The sequence below is a fragment of the Agelaius phoeniceus genome, chromosome 9, assembly GCF_051311805.1.
Source record: "Agelaius phoeniceus isolate bAgePho1 chromosome 9, bAgePho1.hap1, whole genome shotgun sequence".
Lineage (NCBI taxonomy): Eukaryota > Metazoa > Chordata > Aves > Passeriformes > Icteridae > Agelaius > Agelaius phoeniceus.
This window is the reverse complement of record NC_135273.1, coordinates 16,440,735-16,467,580: the sequence shown is the minus strand read 5'-3', so window position 1 is coordinate 16,467,580 and position 26,846 is coordinate 16,440,735. Positions and strand designations below refer to the sequence as shown.

Below are 26,846 nucleotides of genomic sequence, written 5' to 3'. Positions count from 1 at the left end.
TAAGTATTATAATGTAAATAAAACTACACTTAGAGAAACTGTTTTGTTTCATAAGTTCTGGTTGCCAGTAGGAGCTTCTGTTCATTTTTCATAGCAAATTAATTCTGTTTAACTGCCATTACATTTTTTTAGAAATGCTGAAGTCTTTACCTTTTTACAGCTTTTACATACAGACATTTTGCAATTTGATGTATGCTTTTGGCAGAAAAGACCATTTGTAAGCTGCACTGTAAAATGCATTTTCCCAATATTATTTTGCAGTGTACTTAAGAAATCTCCTATAATGATAGTGCATTCTAGGAAAAAACATTGTGCAAAAGTGTTTCTCTGTTTTAATGAGTTGTTTTCTGCTCTTTAGGCAGACGATGTCAGTGCGTTACTGACTGCAGCAATGCCTCCTTCTGCCTTACCAACTTGCTACAAACCTCAGGTTATAAGTGTGTCTCAGACTACAGGTTCTGCAGCTGATTCCCTCTCTTCTGTTCCATCCAGTCCATCCAGTCTGTCTGCTGCAAGTAGTCTTGACAACTTGTCTGGTAGTTTTTCTGAACTTCCCTCTGTTGTTGGTACAAACTGTGCAGAGGGAGCTACTGTTCTGGAGAAAAAAGAAGGTGAGGCTTTTTCAGGAGTGAATAGCATTTCTTAACAAATGGTGAACACAAAGGTGTCAAGTTTCCCATACATTCATAGAGGTATTATAGCATACACAATAGTTAGATTCCTTATTATGCCATTAATGAGGAACAGAAGTCTGAAAGTCTTGCAGTATAAGATTATACTGTTTTCCCCTTACAGAGCCTTTAAATTTGTTTTTTTGCTGAACAGAACCAATATGGTGAATTGTGTTTTAAAAGAGAAGTCAAATGAAATTTGGCTGTATACCAAGCAGTATTTTACTGCAAACTTTATCTAGTTTTTAAGAGGCTGTTCTTAGATCAGGTATCATAAAAAGGTTATTTCTATGACATTTCACTTGTCAATATATTTTCTCTAGTAATGTACATTTCTGGTAGCTGGTTGCCTTGTTCTGTGGCAAAGACTGCTCTTAGGGATGTAGAAGAGCAGATTAGTTTATACTGGTTAGTGATATTTAATATTTAATCTACATCTGCAAAAGACCAGGAATTTCTGCTTCTCTCATTGCTGCCACAGATGTGTATGCCTTATTTTACAATACAGGTATGAATGTACATTGTGTTTTTCTTCTTACTTAGTTTCAGGTGTAGATTTTAGCATTAATCAGTTTGTGCGGAACCTTGGCCTTGAACATCTAATTGACATATTTGAGAGAGAACAGGTAAGTGGTTATATTTATTTCCAGATAGTCTGGGCTAGAAAGCAATGGAATAAATAGTGACTGGTTAGTATAATGTAATAAGACAGATTTTCAATGAGTGACAGTCAGAATGAGTTGGATGAAGGAAAGGACTGTAACTGGATTTTTAATTGATATATTAAAAAATGTATCTTAAAATATATGCATATATATTAACATATGCATAACACTTGCAAGCAATGCAGGTTACAATTTGTAGTTTGTAGCATGTTTACTTGAGATAAAAAGTTAGAAGAAAGCAATTGAGTAAAAGTAAAATATGTAAATAATACGCTGAAGCCTCTAATGTTCCTGTTCTTTTCACACTTGCTTTTTCTCACGGCCATTGTGAGTATATTTTCACTGTCAGTGCCATTTGTTCTGGTACAAAAACCATGGTCTTGCTTTAATTATAGATAACATTGGACGTATTGGTTGAAATGGGACACAAAGAATTGAAGGAAATTGGCATTAATGCTTATGGCCATAGGCATAAAATCATCAAAGGAGTTGAAAGACTTATTTCTGGACAACAAGGTATATGCTTATTTTAAATTATCACATAATACTGCCTTTACATAATCAATTTTTATGAATTACTTATGTTATTCCAATTTGTATCTCATTAGAAAGAATGGGTAATAAAACTTGACCTAGAAAATGGTAAGAATGTCTTCTGACTGGAAACTTGGGTTTTATTATTTTTTTGCTTTTATTTATGTTGTGAATTACTGTGAATCTTGACTTTCAGTTCTCTGATTTATTTTTTTTCCTCTGTGGTCACTTTTTTTTATGTACTTAGGTAAAGTGTTGACTTAGTGCAAAATGTTCATAAGCTCTTTGAGATAGGGAATATTTGTCTTCATCAAAGCAGAGCACATTCTGTTGATGAGTTCAGGCGTGTTACGTCCTGTTTGTTGAGTCCTGCCACAGAATGCTGTCTGCTCACTCAGAGAGCAGCTGAAATTCTTACACTTTTCTTTAAAAATAGAGTTGGTGTGCTTTCAGTGAACCAAAATTAACCTAATTGCTTTGTTTAACAACTTTAGTTTGCATTGAAATTACTGCTAAAGCCTCTTTAGTTGTGCAGGACTGTTGATACCAGCATGGTCCCAGCAGTTGTAAATTCATCATCATTCAGTATGCTTCATTTAACTATGGCTGTGGAGAAGGCAAATAAAACCCTCCAAATCTCTTTTTCTTCTTTGACTGCTTGAAATATCACATACTGTTGTATTGCTCTGTTTCACAGAAATGAAATAAATTAGAATTGGTAGGATTTTTTCCCTTCCTGATTCACCATTTGTGAAATCTCATTCTAAAATTTTCACTCCATAGTAATGAGTCACTATCCCAATCTCTGAATTACTTTTTGCTCCTTAAAACAGTAAGAACCAACCCTAAGATAATTCTTTTCCTGATAATGAAGTATTTATGTGAATCTGCATAATTTTCTTGTAATTGTCAGGTCTTTCTGGACAGACTCATGAGTAATTAGGATAAAAGTTAGTTTTTAAGGTGTGATTTCAGCCTTGTGTCTTGTTTGAGTTCAAAGTTTACATAGCCACTAACTGTATACTTTGCCTTTTAAGTAGGCCTGATGTATTTTTGAACATATGTGTATTTGTACATATGGCATCTCTTCCTGAAGTATAACCATTGTTTTGAGGTTAGTAGTGGATGAGCTTTATTTTGGTTCTTGCCACTTTGTTTCTCCTGAGCACTGTTCCAGTTGCACACTGCTAACGTGAGGCTCCAGACTGTGCATGAATCTGTAATTTCTACTTTCCCCAGATTATTCCTTTTAAAGAGCTCATGGCAGACCTAGTGTTTAATTCTGGTCACCTGTTAGTTGATGCACACAGTCTTCATATTCCTGTATCCAGTAATTACGCTCCCGTTACTTGCCAGTTATGTCAGTTAGAGTGCAGTCTGTCCAATGCAAACTAACATTGGATTCTTTGTAAAATTCCAAATTTTTTTGCATATTTGGAAAGATAGAGAAGTTTTCTTTTAAACATTCCATATCTTTTAAGCTTTCATTACCAGGCTCAAGCATTTTGGATTGACAAATTTAGTTCTTTGTCAGTTCTCTCTGCATGACCATGGGAAAAACACTCCTACTAAATTAGTGCTTCAGGTTGCTCTTCCCATTCATGATGCCACTGCCACCAGTAGTTGTGGACTCTGTACAGGGAGTGGTTGCTCACTGTGTCACTTACCTAGAGTTGAAATGAACTCTGAAGTAAGCAAGTGTTTACAAGCATTTCCCCTGTTGTGTGTATTAGTATACTGAGCTAAGCATGAATAAATGGGTTAGTGCATCTGAAATGATGATTCTTGCCGAGAGAAGATCAGTGTCCACAGATCAGAGAAAACAGCTGTGGTTTCTGAGACTGTGTTTTATTACATTCACATGCATTTTGCTGTGTTTTATTGCATTCACAGGACTGAACCCATACCTGACTCTAAATACTTCTGCTAGTGGAACTATTCTCATAGACCTTTCCACCGAAGACAAGGAATTTCAGTCTGTAGAAGAAGAGGTAAATGCCATTCTTTGTATTCTTTCAGTATTTTTGCTATTGCTGCTAAAGAAGCAGATAAGGAAGCATTGCTGGACAGTTTAACAGTACAGTAAACATCACTAAGTTTAAGTAAAACCTGCATAAGGATACTTCAGACTCCCAACTTTGACTGGACCACTTATAATCTTTGGTCATGATGTCTGTAACTTTTTTCTTTCTTACATTATTATTGCTTGTAGTATTTTTAAAACCTGTATAATATATCAAATATCTTCAATATAACTTAAATTCTGTACTACAAATTAATTGCCTGTTTGTCATAGACAGTTTTACATCACTTCCTTTCAAAGTGCCGTAATCACACAAGGCAAAATTCTGAACAAATACAATTTTAAAGAGATTAGTGATGATCTTCTCCAGTTTGAAGACTAGACCATGGAGCAGTCAAAATACTGTTTTGGTTTTTTTTAAATCATTAAACCTATTCATGTGCATTCACAAAATCTGGCATTACTTAACAACAAGTCACCTAAAATTTCTCTTATGATTTTTAATTGTGTTAATAATACATGATTCATTATTTTCATTACTTGACTTGTGTAAAGGGAAACGTGTTGAAGATCTTGTGCAGGAATGTCATCCTCTTTAAATTCTCAATTTTCAGATGCAGAGTACTGTCCGAGAGCACAGAGATGGAGGACATGCTGGTGGAGTCTTCAATAGATACAACATCTTAAAGGTGCTTGAGTTTTTTGTGGCCAATGGTTTTACATGTTTGGAGCTTTGTCTTAAAGTAACATATCCATAAACGTTCTACACGTGTTTGAGTTCCATAAGGTGACAAGATTTGCCTTTCTGAGACATGCACAGGATAAAGATCACTTTCCAGGGAAATTCAAAGACTTAATTTATATGGAAAAGCTATTTATGGGTTAATGGTCAGGAAGAAATTGACATAGAAAGATGTCACTGAAAACTGGAGAATTTTTGAAGGAAAAGGCAGAAGGTTTTATAAGAAACAGAAGAGGGTTTCTTCTCCTTTTGAGGGAGAATGACAGGAAAGAAAGAGAAGAAGAAAAAGCAAAACTTTTGAACTCTTATTTTGGCTTGATTTAACATCAAACAAGTGTAAAAAAATAGGCAGTAGATGAGTTTAAATAATCTAATGGAATTTTGGTTTGTATTTATCTGGCTTTCCCTCTGAAGTAATGGTAATTTTCATTAATATCATAAATATTTTGATTTGCAAGTAAGTACTACTAAGTTTAATTCTTAACTGAAGTTACAGTGGAATTGCTATGCTATATCTGCATGCACAAGACATTGCAATACCCAGCATACCTCTGCAGGGAGTATGTTATTTACTTTCTTTTAGAAGTGCTTCACAAATCTTCATGGAAGACATTTCTTAATTTATTGATTGATCTTTTTACTAGTGATTCGGCATCAAGAAAAATTGTGACTGAGCCTGTTAAATTTAAATTAGAGCATATTTAATTTAAGGATTATTAACAAGGAGCTCTGTAAAATGAATTGATTCTTAAGTATATAGCTATTACTTACTTGTCATAAAACAACAATCAGTTTGTGCAGGGTAAGTCAATTTGTGTTTCATTGAGGCCTAAGAAAAGTATTCTCATTGCAGTGGCAGTGTAACTGTACTGTAGTGTAGTGGCTATAGATTATCTGTCCAGTGAAGTGAACTGAGATTTTTGGTGTTATTTTGACTGTTTCAGATTCAGAAAGTGTGCAACAAAAAACTATGGGAAAGATACACACACAGAAGGAAAGAGGTCTCTGAAGAGAATCATAACCATGCCAATGAAAGGATGCTGTTTCATGGTGAGAATTTGAAATGCACTTAATGAACTTATTTCATCATCAGCACTCTTTATTGGAGGGTTTCTACTGTCTCAAAGAAAGTCAATTTCCTCAGTGGAAGTAGGTTCCAGGTTTTACATGAGTTTTTTATGAGCAAGTGTTTGTGTATTTCACAAGGGATGATACAATGTACTGTATTGTTCTTCTGAAATTTGCATCTCCTTGTCCCTCCCCAAAGGAGACTTCAAAGATCTAAGTGAAGACATTTCAGTAATTATGAATGAAGATTAAGTAGTGTGCCTCCTCAAGGAGGCTGTTTTGGCAGCTGTATGACCAAAATGATTAAAGGTCAAACTTTATTCTGTTAAGGATTGTTTTGGGGTGCGATTTTTTTTTGTTTGTTTTCTTGGTTTTATAAGTTGATAAGTTAGTTTTGTTAAGCATTCCAAAGATAGCTTATCATTAGCAAGGTAAAGCCAGTTGAAGCCTTTACTGTGCACAAATACAGAGTTTGTCCTGGTGAGCAAAGTTCACAGTGCATGTTCACAAGGAAGGCCACATAGTTCCCCACACACTGGGAACAAGTGTTTGAATTGTGACACATACAGAAATGTGTGTACTGTATTTTCAGTGTTTTACTTTCTTTCTCTTAGGCTCCCCATTTGTGAATGCAATCATTCACAAAGGCTTTGATGAGAGACATGCCTATATAGGCGGCATGTTTGGAGCTGGGATTTATTTTGCTGAAAATTCTTCCAAAAGCAATCAGTATGTGTATGGAATTGGAGGTGGCACTGGATGTCCAATCCACAAAGATAGATCTTGCTATGTTTGCCATAGGTAAGTCTCTTGAAAGAATCTGATTTGGCTTTTTTATATTGTGTCCTAGACTATCAATGCAGCAGTCTCTCTCTGAAGAAAGATTTTCTGGCTAACCAGACCTTCTCAGTACTCCCTGTATGCTGGGCCTAATAGAAACTTTCAGAAAACTTTTGACATTTCAAAGTCCCAAAGAACCTTCAACCATCTTAATGCATTTAACCATATCTTTTCCCTTAACTTAGTGTAAAAATCAGACTTAGGAAGCCAGAGAATGAAGAGGATGTGCTAGATGCTTATGTGAAAGATGCAATATGAGAGTTTAGTTCATTGTGTGTTACAGGGAAAGGAGAAATTCAGAGATACTCAGATGCAGTATTTCTTTGAGGAGGATGTACAGTCAGCACTCACATCACTGCTTTTTCACACACTGAAACAGAGATGTGGATTTGTGGATTCTGCCACTAACTGAGTTCTTGAATCCACTTTTCAACAAGAACACCTGTTACAACACCATCAGTTCAGAACAAACTCTTAGGTCATGGAGTCAGTTTTGGTGGTGGCAGTCATTTCAACCAGAAGAATATTTAGTGTTTGTGTGCATGCTGTTTTACATTGGTATACAAGGTAAAGTCATCCTTCCAGTATCCTTCTTTGAGTCTCTCTCCCTTTTCATGTTGCTTACTCTTTTGTGGGACTCTCAAATAATGGGGATCATCTTCCAGAGTTACAGAGGATGTCAGTCTTGTCATGCTTTTTAAAGTTTTGAATAAGAAGGGATTTTTAGTTTGTCTTCTGCAAAGAGTGATAAAAGCAAAAGTTTTGGCAGAGTGAGGGTGATTCATAACCTTGCTCTATAAAAATGCCTGGATTCCATTGTCAATGCAGTAGGTACATGTATACAGAAGTAAGAGCCCTTGTTGAGTCTTTTAATAGTGAAAACAGCATAACAAACTGACAAATACTAGTCTGAGGTATTTTGCATTGACCTAGAGTTTGCACTTGGCCTTGATGTTGACTTGGCCTTTGGATACAAATCTAGCATTAGAACACTTGTGAATTATGTTGTCAGGATGAGTAATGGGGGGAGGGGATAAAAAACTTTTTCCTAAAACGCCCAAAAAATTTAAAATAAGTAAGTAACAGGCAAAGAAAAGGTGGTGGCAATCTCTGAGTACATTGTTAAGCATGCTGTTTCCAGTAACTAAGATAAACATTTTTCCATTTTACTACCAACCCATTCCTTGGACCAGAGCTTTCCAAAGTGAAAGCTTTTGTTCAGCAAAACAGAACCTGAGAAATTTGAGCTATGAAAGCTGACTGAAGTGGCTTCAAGGTTCAGAGTCATAAGCATTATGCATTCATGCTCCTTTTTCCCTTTCAACACAGGCAGTTGCTCTTCTGTCGTGTAACATTGGGCAAGTCCTTCCTGCAGTTCAGTGCCATGAAAATGGCTCATTCTCCCCCAGGACATCACTCAGTGACCGGGCGGCCCAGTGTCAATGGATTGGCATTGGCAGAATATGTCATTTACAGAGGAGAGCAGGTAAAGAGATTTTGGGTTGGTTTCACAGACTCTCTTTTGCCTTTTCAAAGGCATGTCATGCATTGGGGTTTTTTTCCCTAGGTTTATGGGTGCTAGGGCTTGATTTTGTTTTTGAACAAACTCCAGCTGTGGTTGCAGGTGAAGGATGCATGTTTCCTGAATGATCCAGGGATTTTTACCTTTGGCATTTTGCCCTTTTTCCCTTTGGCATTAATTTTTTCTCCTCCTTAACAAACATTATTAATTCATCCAGAGAATCAAATAATAATAAACAATGTGTGTGTCACTTTTCCAGGCTTATCCAGAATACTTGATTACTTACCAGATTATGAAACCTGAAGCCACCACTGAAGCTTAAGACAATTTACTCATGGGAAACCATCAGACTTTGGATGTGAAGATACCAATGGCTGCCATCCCAATAATAACAAGTTTTTGTTGAAAAACTTCCCATTCCCAGGTGGTGTGGTAGCAAATGTGAACAAAATATACCAGTTTTGACTTGATAAAGCTTTAATAATGTACAGTATGTTTTTCTAAAATTTCAGAAATGTCCTCTTTTTCAGCACTTTAACAGATACCATTCCAGGCATAAACTGGGGTTTGGCTGTACTAAATTATAAACAAAAATTAACTTGAAACAATGGTTTTATACAATACCGCATTCAAACCTAGCAGAAATTGTAATGGTCTATACAGGAACTCATTTTACTAATATTGTGTTCTTTAAAACACTGCATTTACACTGAAAACGTTTTCATTTGTAAAACTGTAAATAAGAGCTTTTGTACTAGCCTGGTATTTATTTACATTGCTTTGTAATATAGGTGTTTTAGAACTGCAATCTTGTACAAAATGTTCTTTCCAGATGTTGGTTTGTTCATCTGTGTTTTCTCATGTGAGATAGATTTGAAAAGTCAGGTTTTTTTCAGGTTTTATCACTTAATTGTGGGGGAGAAAGCAAATTTTATCTGAAGAGGCTTAGAAATATCCAATATTCAATATTTAGATTGAATACACAAATTTTTTGTTCTGTATTTTTATTTATGAAATATACATTCCTGAGAATGATGGGCTATGAAAATAGAATGTTCCAGACAAATACTAAAGTGGTTTTCCACCTACTTCCTAGAGTTGCATATTTTATTTCTGTAAAATGCCTTTTGAAGTTTTTTATTTAACTATAGGTATAGTTAACCTGTATCCTCACTTCAAGGCTAGTAGACCTTGCAAGTTACAGTTTTAGTAAATTATTTTCTTTGAATGTAGATGGAAAATTAACCTCAAGAAGTTCTTTCTTGAGTTTCTCTTGCTTACATTTAAGCCAGGAAGTTAAATAGTTTATTCCTAATATGAGGGCAAACAACTTGGTCTTTTTTATATGCTTTTTCTGGTAGATGAATCTACCTGTTGGTGCCCTCAGAATATGAGCATTGCAAGGTGGAAATGTTAAAAGGCATCCTCTCATCTCCTGTGTCTCATCCATGTTAACATTCAAGCTGTGGTTGAAGCAGGTGTGTAGGAGTGTGTTTGTCTGCTTTCAGCTGCGTGGAACTGCTGCAGCTGCACCTTCTGCTCCCAGCTCAGAGCTCAGCCAGCTGGGAGAGGAGGAGCAGCTCTGCCACAGCAGCTCTGCCACAGCCCTGCTGAGGCCCCTTGGGCAGAGGAGGAGTGCAGAAGGTCCAGCCCCTGCCCAGGTGTCACTGGGGGCTCCTGGCTGCACCCACCCGCGCTGTCATAGCTCTCGTGTGTATTCTGCTTTCCTGCCGTCTGCGGTTTTTACCTACATATTTCAAAAATATGTAAATACAAATTATAAGTTACTTGGGGTTAAAGTGGGTAGGAGTATATTTTAGTTGTTTAATATTTCTACATACAGAACACTGTCCCAGAAGACAATTTGTTTGCAGGGCATGTTATCTTACCATGGTTTTAAATGTAGTAACTGATCAAGATAATGAAATCCTCTTGCTGATGTGGTGGTTATGTGATTATGCTCTATGTAAAAATGTATTGAACCTTACCCAGTTATGTGAGGAAACTGAATAAGATTGCAGAATTCTTGCAGAAGGTAATATTGGCTATGAATAAAAGAGGCTTTGATTTTTAGGTACTTTCTCCCAGCATGTTGCCTGTTCCTTAGGTATAGTAATGCTGGAATTTGTGTTCATGCAAAATCTGTTGATTATGTTTAAAACTTTTTTGTTATTGCTAAAATGCTTCATTCTATATGACTGATCACCTAATGTCTTGTAAAATATTGTGGTATGATAGCATTTTAAGTGGTACCACAATGTTGGTTTTGTCTGTTTGGGATTTTTTGAGCTGTTTTTTTGCATGACATACCTTGCACTCTGAAGATGGAAGCTGTAATGATTTGATAATACTGACTGTTGAGGTGAACCTTTAATCCCTTGTGCAATTAGTTCTGCTTTACTCATCTTGAAGTGTCTTTACATGTACTTGTATGACATTCCATATCCATTTAACACTAAATAAATTTAATTCACTGGTTTTCTGGTAGCTTGGGAGTAATTACAGATGTAGTATGTTAACCCATTGTTTTAAATGTAAGCATGCACAATGCTGTAACAAACTGCATCACTGGAGGCAAAATTAATTACATTAAGTAGAAGAGCTTTTAATGTGGATGAAAACCTGTAAATACTGTGAAAACTTGTAGTTTTATATGTGGCTAACTAACAGCTTTAGCTAGTAGTGAAAATGTTTTAGTAATAAACCCGGAAGTCAGCTACAATTTGTCCACTTCAAACTCCATTATGTGGTCCAGAACTGAGAAAGAAAACTTGTTTACATTGGTTTGGTAAAATGAAAAGTAACCTGAAGAGTCTTACTTTCAGATAACTGCATGGGTGTTATACATACCTGAGAAACAACAGAAGGAACTGTTTAGATCACTGGTAGTATTGCAATCAGTAAGTAGTTTTATTTCAATAGGACCATTTATATGGTGGTAGGTTTCCAAAACCAGATTTGTATACAAGACTTAAATAGACATGAGCACTAGAGGGCAGGACAGCGAATGTTTTCTAAGATCAAGGGTAATGAAAATCTTTAAAGGGTCTTGGGAACATAACTTCTGATAAAATTGTTTCTGAAAATTCCACCTATCTGGGTTGTAAAAAGTTAACTTTCCATTTTGCATTAGATTTGGTTTTGTTTAATTAAATAATTAGTATAAAAAGAAATTATACAACTAACCAAATTGGAAATGTTAGGATCTTTTATTAAAAAATTTACTCAGAAGTTAAACTTTAGTTCTTAGAAATCAAAAAACAATTCAGCCACACTCTTCTCTTATATAATTGAAAAAGTTGATTACCCATACAGTGCATGTTAGAGCTATGTTGGCACTCATTTAGAATGCAAATGACAAAGTGTATAAAGGAGTTCCCACTGTCCTTTCTACTCTGAACTTGCTCATTAGCCATGTATGTGTATCTGTGCATACACACACTCTTGCTCAGTCTCTGAAAGAAAAATGTAAAAGAAGTTTTGAGGGTGTTTTTTCCTGCAGAACATCATTGTCAGTGAGAGTGCTGCAGCCTAGGAGCCATGTCCCCTTCTTTGGCCCGTCTCCTGAACTTAATATAATAAAATGGGTTTTCTCTTTCACTGGAAACAGCCCCATGGGTGGCTTTCCTTCTGCCTTCCAGTTTAAAAAAATAGAGATTTGATTGGTACTGAGCTGAAGGTTGCTTTCTTGCCTTCAGTGACCTGGCAGTGAGGCTGACTGAGGCCTGCCCTTCTCTGGTTCTTGGAGCTGTGCTTAAGTTGCAGAAGGAGGTGGAGGTGGTGGTGTTACCGTGGAGAGGAGGTGTGTCCCTCCTCTTGTCCCAGTGCAGCAAGCATAAGCAGTGGTGCTTCTGAGAGTATCAAGGGGTTTCTTCCCTCTCCCTGTGGCTCACTAGATCAGAAAAAGCTACAGGCAGCCAGAGCAGGACACAAAAGAAAAAGCATGTAGGTGATTGGTTTGAAGATAACAAGTTCTGCCCTAAAAAGTGCAAGGATGGCAACTGAGAGAAGACAGACAGGAGGGAGAGAATAGAAGAAATAGTAACCTGTAAAAAAAGAAAGGCAAATTCTACACACACTGGAAAGGCATGTTAGGAATAACAAATATAATTGTTGGGAATGGCCAAAGTACTCTATCAGCTTCCCAATTTACATTTGACATAAAAAAGCAGACACTGATGTATGGACATTATGAGGCTCTTTTTGAGAAGAACACACGTTTTAGAAGGGGAAAATTTGCAGCCAATTCAAAACATTAATGTTAGACCTGGTGAACTGTGTGCAAGAAAAGAAATAGGGTTTGAATACCAAAGGCAAATGTCCTGCACAATAGATCTTCGAAACTTTTGAAGCGTTGATTTTTGAAGCGTTGATTTATCAGAGGCAAGCTGAAAACCCCCTGGATTCTGTATAGTGGTAAGATGTATATGGGAAGGTGGGGATTTTAATGCAGCCAGGAAATTGGAAGGAAGTGGAGGTGAGATCCATCTCTCCATCTGCAATCTTGATAAAGTTGGTTCATTTATGACTGTGTTTCAGCTGGGGTCTTCCTGAGTGGCACCAAAGGTGATTGGGGTGGCTCCTGACATGTGCAGTGACATAGCCAGGGGAACACTTCCTTGCAGAGTTTTTAAGGTAGGACCATTCGCAGTTTTCAAAAGACCATGAAGTATTTGCAGACCTTAACATGTAAAACAAATGTGAATTGTTTAAGGAGCAAAAGAAGGTGCACCAGTGCCTAAGAATGTGTGATTGAGGCCTTTTATAGTTGGAAAAGCAGCTTCGTGTCGCCTGCTAACACTGTGTACAGAACTGGAGTGGTACATGTGGGGAAGGGTTAATATTGAGTAGTTGATAGAAGTAACCTGTGAAGTGGATTGGGAAGTAGTTGTTTCTGTCAGGGGCAGAAATGTCTGGCTTTGTGCTGTCCAGCTGCTCTTCAGAAAGGTAACCTTTGCCAGCAATGCATTTGGAAGCTTATTTCACAATAAATTTATTCATTCATATTTATTTATTTCACAGGAAATCTATTCAATTTTCTGGGGCTGTGGACATCATAGATCAATAGATGTGTACAGAAATAGAATTTCTTACTAGCCTCATAAAGAAGCTGGTAATTAAATTAAGCAGGTAAATAAATTAAGCAAATAGTTTGGACTCAATCTTCGAGGGCTTTTCCAATCTTACTGATTCTGTGATTCTATGAAAGGTAAAAACTGATTTTGTTACAAAAATGAGTAATAGTAAATCACTTAGTCTATATAATATTTATGACCCAGCTGAGGGGAATATTGTATCTAATAGCTTTTTAGTCAAAGTAGAAGCTGACAGCAGTCACATTAAGTACTGTTTTAATTAATGATAGAGTTAGCTACTAAGCAGTCCAAAAGTGTCATCTTTAAATCAATAAACCTGCATATGATGACTGATCATGGTTCCCTATTTGAAAGTATTTTCCTGAAGCATAGCAAACATGAGATAAACTAATTAGATTTGAAATGAAAGAGGTTTACTTTGAATAATAAGTATTCATTAGAACACTTGTTTCTATTGAACAAAGTCTAATTCAGTATTTAGGGAAAAAACCCACTTAGCAGTTGGGTACTAAAACTTCAAGATTTAGAAATAATTAAAAAACACATAAATGAGTGCAATTTGTACAGACAGCAGCATAGTTCCAGTAATAACTTGAGGGCCCTGAAGCACATTGTGCCAAAGGTGGTTTTTAATGCAAAGATTCTAAACCAGGTAATCAGACAGTGAAATAAATCTGACTTCAAACTAAATGAGTTAATGTTAAAGCTTATTTCAAAAGATTAGGAATGTGAAAATGCACTAGAAACTGCAAAATTACGGGTTTTAAGAAAACATTCTCCTATTGGGAGTAAATCTCTGAATGGAGAACCATTTAGCACATTACTAGAGAGATGGATTTCTGAAGGTGCAGAACAGACCTTAAGAAAAAAATGAGGTTTAAAAAAGAGGAAGGGAGCAGGGTTGTGGGTGTAATTTACTGAGCATCTCAGAGTGGTGGGAATACATTAACAGAGAAGATCAGGTCAGTGTTACACCACAAGGTCAAGGAAATCATCCACACTAAATTAGAGTAAAAGGCACCAAGTGTCTTGATAAGGAGGAAAAATTAGAGAAACATGCTGCCCTTTTTTGCCAGTGTGTCAGATTGCTGAATTTCTGAAATAAAAAAAACGTAGTGAACCTTCTATCCAACATCCTACATATATATGCCATGTAAGCATTTTGGGCAGCTTTAAAAGCCTCTTGGCATTTGTATAATCAGACTCAAAATGAGGTGGAGAGGCAGAATGATGAGCTAGCTCATTTCAAGCAATTCTCAATTTTAGCACAGAGCAGATAAGTCCCAGGGGAATTCTAATGGGAATAACCCACTATGGATAGGACTGGACAAATATGGAAACCTGCTTTTTTATGTAATTGTATATTAAACCATATTCCAAAGCACTTCTGAAATACCACCTATTATTAAAAGTGTTCTTAGTCAATTATAAATTTGGAACACTAATAAAAAGAACAGATATAAAATGCAGAAAGAAATAATAACCTGGAGCAGTTAAGTAGAATGTTTCAGTTAGAAGGAAAATTTGACACTTAGTGTAAATAGATTTATTCAGGGACATGCTTTAAAGTTTTGGATAGTTTTATTCATGTGAGCACCAAGTGTCAGCTGTAGGGACGTAGTCCAGCAGATATACTGAAATCATGACAATACTTTGCAAGAGATACGAGAACCTTGTGGCAAATTTTAAAAGCCAAGGAGTCATATAAAAATAGTCCATAAACTCTTGGGTTTAGGTATGCCTCCTCTATGTCTTCTGAGACTTCCCTCCCCTCTCTCAGAAATACTAGCTGTTCAATAAAGCAGTTGAACAAAATGTATGAGTTAAATATTTCATATATCAAGTTTCAGCTGTGTTTAGTATTTTGTAAAGAAAGAATAATGGTGTGACTTTGTACAATTAATAGCTTAGATATTATTGTGTGATAGGGTGCATTGTTATGTATTACAGATGTTTTACTGCAATATCAATAAATAACATGTTTTCCTTTTAAAAAAGAAACAAACAGACTACAAAATAATGTTTAATATGTCTCCTCCACTGGACAGAATTTACAGTACTTATTTTGTGGGGTTTGTGGTTCAGCATCTTTAACCTACTTAAAATAATGTGTTTGGACTCACTGACCTACTAGTTTTAATACAATGAATTATCTCATACCTGTAAACACACATTTGCCTCTTAATTCTGTTAGTGTCCAGAAAATTAATCAGAACTATATTTATATCATAATTTAGCAATAATAATTTAAGGTTATGGTGTTGGAATAGTTATCATGTCATCAGACACAATGCATTCTCCCCTGTCATATCTAATTCTAATGGTAAAATACAACCAGGATTTCCCAAGCAAATTCATTATGTGTCCTTAAGTTTTAAAACTGACTTTCATTCTGGTTTCTTCTTCTTTGCAGCATTCTGTCTCTTTAGACCCATCTGAATTATTTAACTGTGGCTGCCTTTTGCACCTTCTCCCTTGTTGCAGAGAGCAGGGATTTGCCAGCATTAAGCAGCTCAACTTCTCAGTTCAGAGACTGCCTCTCTCTAGACCCTCTGAACAAGCAAAGAAATCTGTTCTGTGGGGCTGCAGCTTCATGATCTAAAATGAAGTGATGTGGGTGGCTTGTGACAGGAATGCACACATCCTAAATGAACAGCAGTTTCCATGGGGATGTCTGTACCTGTAATAGCAGACAGTCACATGCCATTTTTATTGCTGGAAATCCCTGTTTCTCTACAGCATTCTTTATAATTTTGTCTTGTTTCTTTTTTCAGCCCAGTGCTGTAATAAAGTGATTCGACATGGAGTTCTGTGATAGTCACAATATCCACTGAGAAGCTGAAAGACATTTCAGTTCATAAAAGCAAGGTTCATCACCTTGGTCCCAGGTAACTTCACACAAAAAGTTCTGCTGTGATGTTTTCAATATACACCTTTTAAAAGCAAATTATTACAGAATCCTAGAATAGTAGGGTAGGAAGGGACCCTTAAAAATCCTCTAGTCCAAACCCCTGCAAAGAGCAGAGACTTCTTCTACTATGTCATCAGGTTGCTCAGAGCCCTGCCCAACTTGAATATTTCCAGGGATGGATAATCTACCACCCCTCTGAGCAACCTGTGCTTTTACCACCCTCACTGTAAAAATTAGATTAATTCTGGCTGGTATTAAAGAAGCTATATTGCAACTGGTAATTTCAAAGCTTGTATTTGAGAAGGATAAAATGAACATATTGTTATAGAGATACTTTATTTACAGACCTTTGCTTGCTTTGAAATAGAATATTTCTATCCTAGATGTTAAATCTTAGGAGTAAGATCATATCATAATAAAGCTGTTTGCTCTTTTCAGTAGTTTGAAGTAAGGAGTATCTGCCTGAGAGAAAAGGAAATATGTCCAGCTTGTATTTATAGTTTAGGATTCAAAAACTTGAGGAACATACACCACTAACTGTTGAGAACAAGGTAAACTAATCTGCTTGCTGCTGATGAAAAATGCATGTGAAATCTGTAGCTCCCTATGTGGAAAGCAGGACAACCAAGACCACCAGTTCTGCCAATCAGTCATTCACATTTCCCACTGTTTTCCTCTATTGTAGCAAAATGTGAGAAGCTGCCCCCAGGCCACACAAACAATGCTCTTCATTGGTCTTTACTGAGGCATGATCGGGCATCTATGCCGAGACTGCCAGCCTCAAAGTGCTAGTGGATGACATCTGCCAGCCTGGCTTTGCTACAGATAGATTTATGAGCTGTGAAAGATGGCCAAATTAACATCTTCTGCATTCTTGATAGGATTAGGGTTTCTGGGACGCGCAGCCATTTGCATATTGCCTGACTTACCACATCAGTATTGTGTTTGTGGCTCATTTTAATAGATTGGGAGGCAGTGGGGGCTTTCTCCCTTTACACCCTACTGCTCTTCCAGTCAGTCTGGCAATGGCCTGGCTGTGTTGGTTTAATAGACCTAACAGAAATCATATTGCTTGGTCTGACTTCTTCCAGCTAGACCCTTAATGCAACTCAAGGGCAGCAGCATCTGTAAAAGCCGTTTTGCTCAGGGAAAGATGTTCTTCACTGTGGTGAGCTCATGCAGGCACACACATGAAGTTGAATGATAATGCATTTCTATGACAGTCCACAAAAGTTGTCCCTAGGAGTTAAAAGAGAAGATCTGACAGAAGCTGCCTTTCTATGGTCTCAAGCAATTATTGAAGGTGTTGGAAAGGTTAATTTACCAGTAGGAGCATAGCTGAAAACTCTGTTACCCTTACATTTCTGCCCCTTCACTCCCTCCCCACACAAGACTTTAGACCACTTTTTTTTTTTTGTAATTATTTTTATTTTATATTTATTTATAAATGGTGATCATCCAGAGTTGGTAAAATATAGTTTGTTCTTGTCACTAGACTGGAGATGGCTTCAGTTTGCTGTGTGTTGAGTGACAATGGCCACACACCCCTCACAATATTCCCCAGCTTTGGGGTGCCTGTGTGGGATAACTGGGTTAACAGCACAAGCCTGTGCTGAACAGGATCCCTAAGGTGCCTAGAAAAGAGAGGGTGTCCAACAAACCACTGTCTTAAATTTTCAAAGAATATTTATATGTACTTACTCCTTACCTAGACTGTAATAATAAAAAAAAACAAATGAGCTATCATTTTTCAGGAAATTATGACTTTTCCAGGCTTATCTTCTGAGTTACCTATGCCAATTTTTTACTCACACTTTCACTGATTTAAAATTAGCTGGTACTTCCTCTCAAGTGTAAATGACTTCTACTGCAACTGATGTGTGATGGAAACATTTTCATTAACCTCATTCAGGGGTTAGTTCCAAATTTCCCACAAGAAGCCTACCCCACTCTGGCACCTTAGTTTGAATAATTTGAAAGGAACTAGCACTGTTGAGAGTCCCAGCTCCATCAGGTTGTGGGCAGAGGAACTGCAGAGATGGAAATGGACCTGAGCATCAGAGTCTGATCTCCTGAGGCAGCAAAGAGTGTGAAGAAGGCAATGAAACATCTGCACAACCTCTGCAGGTGAGGAGGAGCCATGTAAAATGCAGACCAAGCTGTGGCTGATTATATTGGGGTATCATCAGGCATATACTCGTCACTTTGTGATGTTATTTCATTACGAAGCCACATTTACCACATGGGCACATTAAAAGGAAGAAAGCAACCAATGCCAGGTGATTTGGGCTCTCCCCACCAGCCTGGTGCTGGCAGAAAGGGCCAGCTGGCTCCTCTTGGTGTCCCAGTTCTGTGTTTTCCCCATAGGTGCCCCCTGCACATGGCTGGCCCCCACCCCAGGGCTACCTCGTCTCACAGAAATGAAAACAGAAGCTTTATCTCCCTTGGGTCTATTATACCAAAGTACTTTTTGTTTTCTGCTGCTGTTTTCCTACACGACCCCGGCCCCACAATGTTCCGGCCCAGAGATGCCCATTGAAAGGAGCCATCCCATTCGTTCCCGCTGCCATTTGCCAGGCCCCATGGAGCTCCAGAGAGCCCCGAGGCCATTGAGATGCTGTCCGTGTGTCTGTGTGTCCGTGTGTGTGCGCCAGCTGGGGCTGCAGGCGTTCATTGGCCCCTGCTGGGTGGGATGACAGCAGGTCCCGCTTGCCATAGGGCCTCCAGCTTGCCCCGACGTCTGCTGAGGGCTGCAAGAGAATAGAGCTGAGGGGAGAAAACCATCACACTACCCCCTCTCGGCTCCAATGGGAACACAGGCAGCTTCAGCCAGGGATAAAAGAACTTTAAAAAAAAAAGAGACACTGTAGTCTTGCTATTAACGGGAGATGAATTGCGAGAGACCATTTCATGCCCAGGGACTTCAGAGAGCAGCATCCCCAAGAGCCATTAGCTGTCAGTGAGAGTCAAGAGTCCTGCTGAAGCCCTTTGCTGTCAGGACAGAAGCATGCATATAAATTTTATACCATTTGTCTTTGAGCAGAAACAAAAGATCAGCTCCAAATCCTCAGCATCTTGTCTCGACCAACACGAAATAATACTGTCTTGTGTGGCTGTCTTGTTAGCCTTTTCCCATCAAAAGATTCCCAGTGATAAATTTATTCATAATTTTGGAAAAGGTTTTGCTCTTAAAATAAAAAAGAAGCAGCAAACACATGGAGTTGAGGCTATATTTATTCCTGTTAGTGCAAATCATGCTGCTGCTGAGGATCGTGACTTTGGGAAGTGCACAGTACTTTTTTAAATTGAAAAGAAACACAGCTTTAAAAGGTTAGCCACTACACTTTCATCTCCTGCATTTCACTAAACTAACTCTGAGGATGATACATCTAATGTATTTTCTAGTTCCAACTGCAGTGTGAAAAAAAGAAATTAATTAGGAATTTTTTGTTCTTTTTCAACCAAGAATTCAAGCCCTACAGACATTTTGGGACCTAAGACTTTAATTTGCTCATGAGAGAATATCTGCTGGCTCCAGTAGTCAGATTAAATACGAGCTCTGTAAATAACATGGAGAATGAAATGCTTTAAGATATTTCTTATTGAATTAAGAATGTGTGCCTAAGTAGATATTAGATACAATTTTGTATTTTAGGATTTGGATGTCTTTAATTGGACCAGATTTTGTCCTATGGATTTCCTTTGTTAAATAGATATTTTAGTACTTTGTGAATGTGTAATAAGAAATTAGTTCTGTGTTTCACCATGACACTTCCATCAAACATTTTCTCATTTTATGCCAGTAAATAATATCCTGTTAGAGCCTAAAACTATTAAAGCTGGAGATATACATGTACCAAACAGATACATACTTGTATCTAACAGATACAAGTTAGGTATCTGTACAAGGTACAAGGTACAAGGAAGGAGAATGAGGGCTGAGAGAGTTAATCTAAACTCTGTAATACTGTATGGTTAAAAGCCTCTTTCATGTAGCTGTGTTCGTGAAGTGAGTTTGGAACTCTTAAAAATCCAGATTATTACAGAGGAGGTGATTTGTTATTTGGGAAATTGACAAAGCCTGCCATTCACTCACCTCATGTGCTGCTTGGTTTTACAGTAAGTACAGGGTTCACAGCACAAGGGAGGCCTGAAATATGTCAGGGGCAATTAAAGAGAGATTCCCAAAGATTTCAGGTTCCATTATCCAATGAGCTCCAGCTTGAATAGTTGCTTTTTTAATTTTTCATTTCTTTTTATTCTTTCTGTGTCTCCACCTTATTCTTATTTGCTAATAGTCTGATGGCTTTTAACTTGCACCACAAACCTCAAAAATATTGCATCCCTTCACAGACTCTCCTAGCACAGGCTGCTCAAAAACTCAAGTAGGAAATATCGATGTCAAAATTACATGTGGAAACATTAATATGCAAATACAGGCAAGTACAGCTGGTAGAGCTGAGGGTTGAGCTATGACTGCCTGAGCAGATTTCATTTGCTGAACCTCTGAATTCAGAGGAATGAATAAAGACTGAGAGGGAAAATCAGCATCTTCCAGAAGGAAGTGCCTAGTGCAGAACCCAGGAAAGAGTAATTCCTGTTGTGGACTGGGACAAAAGACTGAACTGTTCAAAGTCTGGGGTCTGCAACTCCAGATCCATTGTGGGACAAGCTTGAAAAACACACCTAGTGTACTGATCTGTCAGCTGGCAGCACCCTTGTGATGACAGCCCAAGCAGCAGCTGCATATGGGAAAAGTTGATTATTCCCAGCACCACCTTCCTCTGGGAGACAAGAGTTTATCAGGCCAACGGGACAAACAGTCAGGGTTTGGGCCACACTGGCTCTTCTTGCTGAGGATAGTCAGGAGGTGCTGAGGAAGGAAGGATGTGATGACAGGAGCCAGCCAAGCCAGGACCCAGAGCAGAGCTGAAGGACTGCCACAGCTGCAATGGGAGAGCAGAGGTAAAGTGTGGGTGCATGGGCAGATCTGGGGAGCTGAACGAAATCCAGGGGTGGGAAGTGTAATGAGTACCTCTTGTGGAGCTGCCACAGGATTAAAATGAATTGTTTCTGTTGGAAGTGGAGATCTTGGCTACAAAGTGTTTCTGGTTTGGTTGCCTTAGCTGGTGGTGGCAGCTGTTATCCAATCATGGGAGAGGATTAAAAGGTTGAGATAGGAAGCAGAAAGTCATGGTCTTCCCCCTTAAGAACAAATCTGAGGATCTCACTATGGTTTCCCAGCCTTTGGGATCTGCAGGTCAGTTTGTCAATAGAAAAACTGAGTGTATATTATTCAGCACTAGGCTTTGGTGTTATTAACCACAGTAAATGCAATTAATACGGTCTCTTGCGTTGCTGTATTTTATTAGTTAGTGGTGCTAAAAGGAAGACTTTGAGCTACTTTGGAGACTCAGGAAAATATTGTGGTTAAACATAAAGTAAGGGATCCTCTGCTTTCTTCTCCCTCTTGGGTAAACAATGAATTTGTTCAGCGTTCCTAGCTGGGTTTTTAAATGCAGAGTGATGTGGGTAATCAGCTTGGTTGCCATGGTGTTCCACCTTTGCATCTGATGGTGAGAAATACAAACTCTAGCAGCACTGCACAAAGCTGCTGTGCTGGGGCCATGGAAGTAAAACAAAGCTGGGCATTATTGCAATGTACTGTGCAATGCTCTAGCCAGCAGCCTGCTCTGTGGCTGCTTGGGTGGCAGGCACATGAAGGAAATGTGAGCAGTCATTAAAAAAAATAGTGATCCAAGCCACATTCAGTGGTGATGAAGCTTTGGCATAGTGCTTGCACAGAGCATTATCCAGCTATTTGCTGTAAAGGAAATTGTTTTGGCAGTAAGAGCTGCATGCAACAGCCCAGATCCTTGTGAGAGGTACTGGCAAGATCCTGATGACTTCTTAGTGGCCTTCTCACAGCGATCCTTAAAACCGTTCAGAAAGAGTCTGCAACTGTTCTGGTCACAGGCAGATGTCTAGGGCTGTGTAGGACCCCAGACAGCTGAGGGAAACTTTAGCTTTCCTTACCAAAATGTACCCCATTCTGCGTGGATAAAGTATCACTCAAACCCCTCTTTCCCCCGCAAAAACAACCTGTCTAGTTCAACAGTATGTCATGAAATATCATTCATCTCCTAAATCCAGTTCCTCTACCTAGATGCTCCTGAGTTTCTCAACCTTTCTTTTCACAGCTGGTTTCTTGCCCAGCCCTGTTAAAGTTCTTGTTCGGAGACAGTTGCCCTGCTGTTCTGTGGGAAACGAGACTGGTTCATGTAGCTTGCGAAATCTGTCAGCAAGAAAGGTTTTTCTAGGGTTCAATGAGGTCTCAGTCGTTTCTTATTCAGGTGTAAATATATGGTTTTCTACTTGGGCGAGCAGTCTAACTACAAACTTTAGGCTCATAGAAATTGATTTTGGGGAGAGAACAGCTGTCTCTTCGTATTTATGTCCCTTGAAAAAGGTTAACGTACTTGAATGCATGAGCTGTGCCTAGGTGCTCTCACCCGGGTCAGTACACACCGGAACGGTGCTGCAGGTGTTACAGGGCTTCGGCGAGACAAAGAATTACGCGAGCTTCTTGTCACAAAATAGTTACCGCTTTATTGGGGAGTAGAAGAGGAGAGCGGACAGAGTCGAGGGGCACTGGCGGCGGTGGCCGAGGGCAGGCGAGGCCGGCAGTGTCCGGGTGCGGAGCCCGGGCGGCCGCGCTCCCTCCCGCGGGCCGGAGCGGCTCAGCCCTCCCAGAAGCCGACGAAGAAGCTGCACAGCGAGTGCCACCGCTCGGCGCAGTAGGTCTGCGCCGGGTCCTCGGAGGGCTCCGGGCCGGGGGCCGGCGTGGCCGGGCCGGGGTCGGGCAGCAGGCGCAGCTGCGCCTCGGGCGGGGCACGGCCCGGGCCGCAGGGGCGGGCGCTGAGCGGCGCTCCCGGGGCGCAGGGGTGCCGCCGCCGCCGCCGCAGCCGGGACAGGATCTGCCGCCAGTAGTGGCGGCTGCGGGCGCCGAAGGCCGGGCAGCGCCGCGGCTCCCCGCGGTAGGCGCAGCTCCGCGCCGCCCCGCCGCCCGCCGCCCGGCAGCTCAGCCGCAGTTCGCTGGCCCCCGCCGCCGAGCGCAGCTCCCAGCGGCACCGGTGCCGCTCCGGCGTGGAGAACCGCCCCGCCCGCGCCTCCTCCGCCGCCGCCCGCTCCGCGCCGCCCGCGGCGGCCCCCAGGGCGGCCAGGGCCAGCAGCGCCAGGGGCGGCCTCATCCTCGGCTGCCTCAGCGACGGCGCGTCCCGGTGCGGGGCCCTCCCTCCCGCCGCATCTTCCGCGCCCTGCGGACACACGGAGCGTGGCGGGCGGTGCCCCGGCGGGAGCGCAGCCCTCGGGGTCCCGCCAGCCCGAGCCGGGCGTGGAGAGGGCTGATCCCTCCAGGCTCGTAAGCCCCGGGGCTTTTAGTTCGCGTCCGTCCATCCGTCAGCTCCGTCCCGGGACCACCCTGACCAGGAATCCGTAACTGGACAGCAGCAGCCGGAGCCCATCGTGCGGCATCACAGCTGCGAGCGGCATCAGACACCCCCGTCCTTTTCCCCCGCACCCGGTGTTCCCCACGCACCCCGGCGTTTTCCGCGCAGCCCCGAGGCACTCACGGTGCGCCGTGCGCTGCGTGGCGGTGCGGGGCAGGCGCTCCCCGCTGCCCGCGGCGGGCCCGGCACGGGGTTATCAATGCTCGGGGACTGCCCCCGCCGACGCCCCTCCCCGGCCGCCGCCCGGGGGGACAGCGCGGGGACATTTCCCTGGAAAGATCTGAGGCCAGGCTGGATGGGGCTCCGAGCAATCTGAACTGGTTGAAGATGTCCCAGCTTGTTGAAGGGCTGAACTAGGAGACCTTTACAAGTCCCTCACAACCCAAACCATTCTATGATATGACTCATGCTATGATGTGACAACAGCAATTGATATTGACTAATTGATCGTTCTGTGCTAAAAATGAAAGACCTCTGCAGAGTGTGAGAGACTGAGAGAATGACTCCTGGAGAAGAGGTGGGATTCTCTAATTCAGGGGAGAGGGAACATTTTCAGGTAGTTCTCCCAGTTCCTAACTGCATTGCATAGTTAGAGCTCTCCCTGGTTGGTTGTTTGGAGTGGGAGAGAAACAAAAGAGAGAGGACTATGAGAAGGAAATAAAATATCTTGGGCAACAAACCATAGGAGAGGGTTTACAACCAATATTCTCAAGAGGAAGCTGCCTGGAGTTACATACATAACTGTGTGGCTCCCTTCTCAGCATGCCACATTGTGTATTTCACTTTGATGGGTGCTGAGGACACCCCATGGGCTGTAGGAGGAATTTTGGCCTTTGACTGAGGGCTGTGGGTAGCAGGAGGCACCATAAAGGACTGCATTGTGACTTTTAAAATCTTCTATGGCTCCAGTGAGCACAAGGCACATCATGTGCCTTGGCTTATTAGTTCACCAAACATTGGAGTTGCTTTCAAATTAAGTTCTGACCACCTGTAATTGTTATATATTATTACACTGAGATCTCTGTCCATTTTTCACATTCTTGCTGCCACTTATGCAGTGTGAAATGGAGTTGTCTAATATGTTTGAGATAATCTTTATAGGAGATTATCCTAAGTGTATCCGCTTTGGAGGAAAATATTACTCTGTGTTTTAATGAGCATGTTGCTGTTATATTTTTTTGGACAATTTACTTCACATCTCATACAAGTCACTAAACTTTAGGAGCTAAGGAAAGAAAATAAACCAGAATGAGATTTCTCTAGCCTACCCATGCAATAACTAATCTTTCTTAGTATTCTTTGCCATGTTCTCCTGCGCCTATATTTACACACACATTTCCCTCCATGATTGTGACTTCTCTTTTGCAGTATAACAGGTGTTAGTCTTTGGTGCTCATTGCTTTTATATCAATTTTCCTGAACAAGCTGCAATTTCTCTCTTGGATTTGATGGGGATATAGTGGGGGGAAGATCTTTCTTACATTACTAAAATCACCGTATCCTTTTGTTCTGTGTTTGCAGTTTAAATCTGTTGCTGTTGTAGCTGGGTTTTGACTGCTCTTTCCCTACTGTCCCCTATGTTAGAATAACCTTTATAGCCCTGGAAGCAGCTGGTTATGGAGTTATCTCTGAAAACATGATTAGTGCGCACTGTGGCAGAGATGCTTCCCTTGCCTCTGCAGAGAGCCTGAAACAAATCCCTGGAGAGTTAATGGGCCTGTCCATCTGACAGATGAAATAAAGAGTGTGCTTTACCATGTAGCTCCTCATTGTAGAGCTACAGATGTACCCTACTGGATGTAACCTGGACTTCAGTCCAGATCCTCAACCAAATTCAAAGTTAATGTGACCACTCAGGACCAGCCTAAAGTGTGAGACTCAGCTCAGTGGAGACAGTGCAAGATCCTGTTCTGAAACACCTGCACAAAGCCAAGGGGATGGATGCTGGTGGAGTCATGTCTGCAGGAAAGCATAAAAGGCTACAGGGACCACAATGAATGTGAGACAACAGCTGTCATACAATAGCAAATAAGGCAAACACAGAAATAAATATATCAGCCATAAGATACAGGAAGTAAGGCATGGGCTAAACCAGGCTTTGAATGGGGCATTGTATCCAGTTTAAACATTACTCTTCAAAAAGTGATAAAGATCAACTGAGGTGAGTCTGTAAAAAAGCAATGAGAGTATCACAGACCTAGAAAACTTGATTTAAACAAGGGGCTTGTTAACCTAACAAAGAAAAGAACTGAGAAGGCGAATGGTAAAAAATCAATCACTGATTACAGCTATCTCCTTATGCATCTTTTTATTCCAGAAGTTCAGATCATAGCCTTAATCCCACTTTTCATTGGTCAATGAATAAATTATCCTTTAGGTTTTAACTCTGAACTGAAAAACTTATATTATGTTTAGAGGCCACTTTGCAGTCTTTGAAGATATTGCACAGGAAACTGTGTTAGGGTTTTGACTTCAGGATTTTGATATTTAAAAATTCAGTTGAATTAATCATTTGTATTTTATAAAAACTCCAGTCACTGTGAAGAATAATATCCATTTCTGTTATTCTAGCTTCTAGGACTGCAGTAACAACTGCAAATGATTGCAAAACAGTTTTGTTTTACAAGTGGAAAGTAGTCACAATTTCCACCCTTGTCATTATAAATTCCTTTCAGAGAAGTGGGTAGTGTAAACAATGTTTATGATTCATAAACTGAAATGGTTTAAATACACAAGACCATAGCTGTGTTTAACCTTCTTGTTTGAGCTATCAATCTTCCAATTTCTTGGTACTGGCTCAAGAGAATAACATCATATTTAATGTGTCTACAGGGAGGTAGACTGACCTTCTCAATTACCTTTAGATCCTATTTAAGCACTTCTCTCCAGTCAGACTGATGCCTTTGTCCAGGTTTTTGACATGTTTGTGTGTTGCTTCTTTCATTCCCTGACAACCAAGTGCCACTGAAATTCAACCCAACCTTTTGTTCAAGAGGTAGCTTTTTGCAAAATGATAGAAAAGAAACTGCATAGTATTGATCAGGAGATTTATAAATAAATTTCTAATGATGCAGAATTGGTTTGAAACGATCCATATGCCCATCCTTCAGTCAACAGATCAGGCTGCTGATGATTGCTCTCTTGGAAGCCAGGACATTGTACTTCTTCAGAATCATCCCAGAATACATTTTCTCTTCAATTCATCTACTTTAACAGAAAACGTTCCACATATCCACCATCTTTTTCATCTTGCATTCCCTGCAGGC

The 26,846-nt window shown here is 40.1% G+C and overlaps 2 protein-coding genes across 3 annotated transcripts in view; one reads left to right on the top strand and one right to left on the bottom strand.

The window, feature by feature from the left end:
• TNKS2 (tankyrase 2) overlaps positions 1 to 10,552 on the top strand; it is a 28,858-nt gene extending 18,306 nt beyond the window's left edge. Inside the window, exons 19-27 of the mRNA XM_054636918.2 lie at positions 359 to 611; positions 1,215 to 1,297; positions 1,732 to 1,852; positions 3,764 to 3,861; positions 4,508 to 4,582; positions 5,580 to 5,685; positions 6,318 to 6,504; positions 7,873 to 8,029; positions 8,325 to 10,552. Coding sequence (XP_054492893.1) covers positions 359 to 611; positions 1,215 to 1,297; positions 1,732 to 1,852; positions 3,764 to 3,861; positions 4,508 to 4,582; positions 5,580 to 5,685; positions 6,318 to 6,504; positions 7,873 to 8,029; positions 8,325 to 8,387 — 1,143 coding nt within the window. The 3' untranslated portion in view covers positions 8,388 to 10,552. The remainder of the gene's footprint in view (positions 1 to 358; positions 612 to 1,214; positions 1,298 to 1,731; positions 1,853 to 3,763; positions 3,862 to 4,507; positions 4,583 to 5,579; positions 5,686 to 6,317; positions 6,505 to 7,872; positions 8,030 to 8,324) is intronic.
• A 12,103-nt stretch (positions 10,553 to 22,655) lies between these two features.
• On the bottom strand, positions 22,656 to 23,957 carry FGFBP3 (fibroblast growth factor binding protein 3). Of its 2 annotated transcripts, none has more exons than XM_054637795.2 (2): positions 23,670 to 23,957; positions 22,656 to 23,388 (listed from the first exon to the last, which is right to left on the bottom strand). In XM_054637795.2, exon 2 carries the CDS (start codon positions 23,320 to 23,322, stop codon positions 22,813 to 22,815), a length of 510 nt encoding a protein of 169 aa, XP_054493770.2. In that variant the 5' UTR covers positions 23,323 to 23,388; positions 23,670 to 23,957; the 3' UTR covers positions 22,656 to 22,812. The 2 variants fall into 2 exon arrangements, with proteins under 2 accessions (XP_054493770.2, XP_077039182.1); XM_077183067.1 differs by having other exon boundaries at positions 23,704 to 23,957.
• Positions 23,958 to 26,846: the final 2,889 nt, after the last annotated feature.